The 5,259-nt window shown below is 33.6% G+C and overlaps 1 protein-coding gene across 1 annotated transcript; it reads left to right on the top strand.

Moving 5' to 3' along the window:
* The first annotated feature begins 328 nt into the window (after positions 1-328).
* LOC130657471 (protein dpy-30 homolog) lies at positions 329-4,658 on the top strand. The gene is made up of 4 exons (XM_057460456.1): positions 329-534; positions 3,216-3,379; positions 3,615-3,754; positions 4,434-4,658. The coding sequence occupies exons 1-4, from the start codon at positions 492-494 to the stop codon at positions 4,501-4,503; spliced, it is 417 nt and encodes a 138-aa protein (XP_057316439.1). The 5' UTR covers positions 329-491; the 3' UTR covers positions 4,504-4,658.
* The last annotated feature ends 601 nt before the right edge of the window (positions 4,659-5,259 follow it).

Below are 5,259 nucleotides of genomic sequence, written 5' to 3' on the forward strand. Positions count from 1 at the left end.
ATTGTGAATGATAATATGATATCATTAATTAGCTCTAAAACCAATAAATAATGTTGCTGTTTTTGGGCAAATAGTAACTAAATGTTAATTTTTTGTACAATGCTCAATTGGCAAAATAAATAAGTAAAAACATTTTTAACCTTTGTGCCTTGCCTGGTAAATACAGACTCAAAACTACTTAATGATGTCATGCATAATTAATGATACTTCTAAGTCCAAAATCCTAAGAAGCAATATGCAAATTTCAAATTCCTAGACAACATTTCAAGCTCCTTTATATGAAATTCACTTTTTTTTTCATGGGAGGTTAGTTGGGCATAATGTTATTTTTGCACATGGTTGACAATTGTTTAATATTCTTATAAAAACCATTGTACAATCAGTGACAATGCTACATTATAATGATAGTGTGTTTATAATGTTATGTTTTCACATTATATGCTGCATTACTGCCTTTAACATTGTTTTATTCCCTAAATTTAGAATAAAAAATGTCGTCAGAAGAACCAATGCAGGTTGCAACAGCTGAGGAGGGTAAGAAAAATTTCCCCGAAAAGTAGCAATCTAAAAATTGTTTGCATAATGCTTAACTCTGATATGAGACCCAAACATTGTTGTACTTTTAGTATATGTGACCCAAACAACACTTAGCTTGCCACAACCATAGAAAAGCTTTGATACATCCTAAACATGACTTCTTTATGACAAAACTGCCCTAAAGCTTTTGTAAGAATTTTCAACACTGTCATAACTTATTCATCAAATTTTGTGCAAATCAAGAAATTGCTCTCTTGAAATTGTATATACAAATTGTGTGTATATACGTTTTTTTTAATGTTTCAGTCAGTGTGAAAGTCAAGCTGAAGTAGACTGATTCTGCACTGAATAGACTGCGTTTGGACTGTAGTAGGGATCAGTGATCAGTGATGATCAGCCATTACAGTTTTATTTTACCACAAAAGAAAATATTTTTTAATCTTCCTCTGCCTCTTTTTTTTAATATTTTTTTTCTGTGCTGCATAATTATAATACTTACTGAGTTTTCATATTCATCTATTAGGGCATTTGTATGCAAAATATTAAGGTTCCACACGTCGCTATTACTTAAAACAACCCCTAAAAATTTCTATGAAGTGCTTTTAAAGGGGCTATGGAACGGCTGTTGGTTTTCAACTTTAGTGACTTACACAAAAGTCGAGCTGGAGGCGAAGAAAAACAAAAATGGCTATTTTTCCAGCATGTATGTAATTTACAGACTTGAACATATCTTGCTGAAATATTTCTTTGTAATATACTTTTCGAAAAAAATATTGAACCAGCGAGCAAAGTGCGCTGATCTGTTCATTGGGCAACTCGTGTTTGCCGGATTTTTAATATGTGCGCGGGATTTGCGGAATGTGAGCATTTTAACCGGTTCGTAGCCCCTTTAATCAGGAAAATATATTAACCTTCGTTAGGATTATCCTTAGGACTTAAAACTTCTAAGACAACTTAATCACGTCAAAGGGAATTCTACTTAGAATTTTGGTGACATGATTAATCTGATAACCTTATTTTTTCGGATTTTACTTGAAAATCAGAGGAAAGGATTTTTAGGCTATTTTTTAACCTTTATTTGTGCAAACTATAATAAAACTGGAAAATATGCTAAATAACTTTTATTTAGCTTTTAGAAACTTTAAACAGATTGTAAAAATTCCTTTTAAATTGTAAGTAATTGAATTTTAAGCCAATAGTGTTGTATTAGACAATAAATAGTGGTGTATTAGACAATAAATAGTGGTATATTATGATGATGTCACAAAAAATTGCTGACATCACCAAATATTTATTGCTGCTATTTTGTTTCTTTCGTGATGACTTACATGTGCCAAGTTTGATTCAATATGGACCAGTCTGTTAAAAGTTATCAAGCCGATTAGAGTTAATATATTTTAAGGCTTCAAAATTTCAATTTAGTTAAATGCACAGACAGCTGCAAAAAGACACAAAAAACTTTTTTACACCCATTTTCATCATCATCATCATTCATCATTCTCGGCTTCACGTCCGTTTTCCATTCTAGCATGGGTTGGACGGGGTATATTAATGACCCTCTTCCAATCTGATCTAGACTGTGTTAGATCTAAACTCACCTTCCTCTGTATCAAGTTTTTCCTTATAACCTCCTGCCAAGTCTTTCTCGGTCTGACTCTGGGCTTTGCCCTAGGAATTATCAAGTCTCTACACTTTCTTACCCAATTATCCCCCTCCATTCTTTCCAAGTGCCCCAGCCAATTCAATTTTCTTATCTGGATAACATCTTTAATTCTACGGATACTTAGCCTGCTTCTTAGCTCATCTGAACTCTTTCTGTCTCTCAAACTAGCGTTACACATCCACCTAACCATTCTTATATCATTCCTTTCTAAACGGTCAAGATCTTCCTGCTTCACTGCCCATGTCTCACTACCGTACAACATAACACTTCTTACACAGGCCTCATACAACCTACCTTTTAACTCAATTGACAAGACTCTGCTAGTCAACAAAGGAAATAACTCTCTGAACTTTTTCCAAGCAGAACCTATCCTGCAAGTAACACTTCTTCCAAAAGAACGCTTTGCCTCAAAATAATACGTAGGGTTACTCTAAAAATAAGGATAGGGTTCCTATTAACCTAATAATGGGGGGGGGGTCATTTACATTTTTAGATTTCATCATTTTTATTTTTGACATGCATGTTTTATTAGATTCACAAAAGACGATACATGTTTCATTAGATTCACAAAAGACGTGACCTCCTGTTTTTGAAACTCATTTTCCACTTGTCTTACTACTGTCAACAGTTACAGACGGAGTGCATTTTCTTAACTTTCTAGGGATTAGAATACCACGTCGCTGATGAATTTTGGGTTAATTATGATTTTTAGGCCTGAGCGTCTGTAGAAGTTAAATGTTAGCTTTTTCAATGTGTTTTTCAATGGGTGTGTCAGTGTGCATATCTTATTTCAAAATATTACACAATTGATCAGGATCTCAATGTGTTTTCATCATAATTTGTTTCTGTTGTGGCACGACAATTTATTGTAAATACTTCACTCTTTTTAATTGGCATTCTTCTACTGTTTAAGCAAGATGGTGATAACTTTGTGATGCTATATATTACAGTAGTTCTTACTTCTGCAGTCCACCCTAAAGAATTCCTATTTTGCACAAAAAAAATATTTTTTTAGTACAGCCTACACCTGAAGCAGCTGAAGTTAAAGATGAACCAATTGCAACAATTGAAGACACACCTGTAGTCAGTACACCACAGACTGTGAATACGCTACTTGTGAGCACCCCACCTCCAAGTACTACGCCAGTCAGTACGCCTGCCTTGACAGAAAATATAAAGGTAGTAACAAAATTGTCAAATTGTATACTGGATTATTACTCTTGTTTCATGAACGTGTATTACGTGAAAAACAATTTTTACACTACTTTTATTCTAATGAGATATTTATTGCATCTTTGTCCAAATCTTAATTTTAACTTTAAACATTGCCTTCCCTTAAAGCACCCGGTTACTCTCCATACTTTGGCATAACCTTTTTTCTTGCACAAAGTAACCCATAGTGCTTTTAATTTAGAAAATCATTAGCGAAGAAAAAGAAGCTGTAAATAAACCTAAAGCAAAATCTGATGTGCAATCCTTGCCCACGAGACAGTATCTTGACCACTCAGTTGTTCCTATTCTTCTACAGGCTTTGACAGCTCTCTCCAAAGAAAGGTAAGAAGAGGGAACATTCATCTAAGTTCTCACAATTTTGTGCCGGAAAAAGTCAGGAATATTTGGTTAAAATGGTCAATCAAGAATAATTCTTTAAATGATTGTCAGGATTAAGTTTTAGAATATTTCTCTAAGAAATTTTGCAAGCTGTTTTGTCAAAATGAATTTAATCAAATTTACAGTATTAGAAGTATAATTCAAGGTTCCAAGAGTTTTAATTTCGGGAGAAAATAGCTGAAATAATGTAGGAAATGTCAGGAATTTTAGTCAAAAAAAATCTCAGGAATATCAGAAAAATAAGAAGTTGATATTGAGTCTACATCCTGACGTTTATTTTTAATAACTTGTAAATTTTCTGCGTCGACGGAAGATGTCGGGCTTTGTTTTAAACATTTTAAAACTTGTCAATGTTAAAACCAGGAATCTGTCAAAAAGTCAGGAATATCAGAACTTTCTTTCATATGTCAGGGAAACGTCGGGAAATTTATAGGTTGAAATAGTTCATTAAAATTACTTCATTTTTTAAGTGCTGGAGAATGAGAGAAATCTACAGACTTATAGTAAAATTTTCAGGAAAATAAGAAGTCAATAATATAAGTTGACACCCGGTGAGTATAAGGCAACTTTTTATGCCATTTGTGGCGAAACCGTTGTGCATATACCGTCATCATTTTTTTAGGCCTGCAGATCCGATTGACTTTGTTGCAGCGTACCTGATGAAGAATAAACATTTGTACCAACAGTCTTGACAAGAGGACATTACGTGATCTCGTTTTCATGTCGTTCATTAATTAAAATTTGTTAAAATTTTGCGAAGAGACTTGAGAAAGAGACATTTTTTAAGGATGTGTTGTAAATATGCTTTATATGTGCGAAAAAATATCCTTTTAGCAAGGGTAGCAAACTGGTATTTTTTAATTCGAAGGATATATTATAAAAGCGCCTCCTTCAATGAGTTAAATTGTTTTAAAATTTTCTGTGATCTAAAGGTATTTTTTCAGCATCTGTAAAATAGCGGTTTGAAAATGTCTAAATAACACATGCTTAGAAATTCAGATGTAGAGTTCTTCGAGATGTTTTGAATAATGATATACGTACATAGATGATATTGCACGATACGCACCCATCTACTTTACACGGGTACGTGGCGTGGCGGGTGCTTAATACAAGGACGGGTTTTTTTTCTACAGGAATCTGTTGAACAAATTCACGATTCGATAAAGAATCCACAGACTTTTTTTCAACTAATGTTAAATTCCTCAAACAAACACATTGCATCAACCTCGATTCCAAGGCTTTTCATCTCGCCATCCTCTTATAAAAGAGACAAGGGCGGCTCGAAGTTGACATTGCATCTTTGGCGCAATAAGACTGCGAACGCTCGGTCTTCCTCCTTGCCCTTTCAAGACCTTTGTTCTTGATGTTTTATTGTTTACATCTTTTTTAAAATACAGCTCATTTACAACAGTTTTAATCAAAATATCTAATTATTTTGCAGAATATTC

Source organism: Hydractinia symbiolongicarpus, chromosome 9 (assembly GCF_029227915.1).
Source record: "Hydractinia symbiolongicarpus strain clone_291-10 chromosome 9, HSymV2.1, whole genome shotgun sequence".
NCBI classification, from domain to species: Eukaryota; Metazoa; Cnidaria; class Hydrozoa; order Anthoathecata; family Hydractiniidae; genus Hydractinia; species Hydractinia symbiolongicarpus.

What these genes read in the sequence shown, in the direction of transcription:
- LOC130657471 (XM_057460456.1), top strand. Translation starts at nt 492, where the DNA reads ATGTCGTCAGAAGAACCAATGCAGGTTGCAACAGCTGAGGAGG. An exon ending in GGTTGCAACAGCTGAGGAGG is followed by an intron (nt 535 to 3,215) that starts GTAAGAAAAATT and finishes ATATTTTTTTAG; the next exon opens with TACAGCCTACACCTGAAGCA. An exon ending in CCTTGACAGAAAATATAAAG is followed by an intron (nt 3,380 to 3,614) that starts GTAGTAACAAAA and finishes CTTTTAATTTAG; the next exon opens with AAAATCATTAGCGAAGAAAA.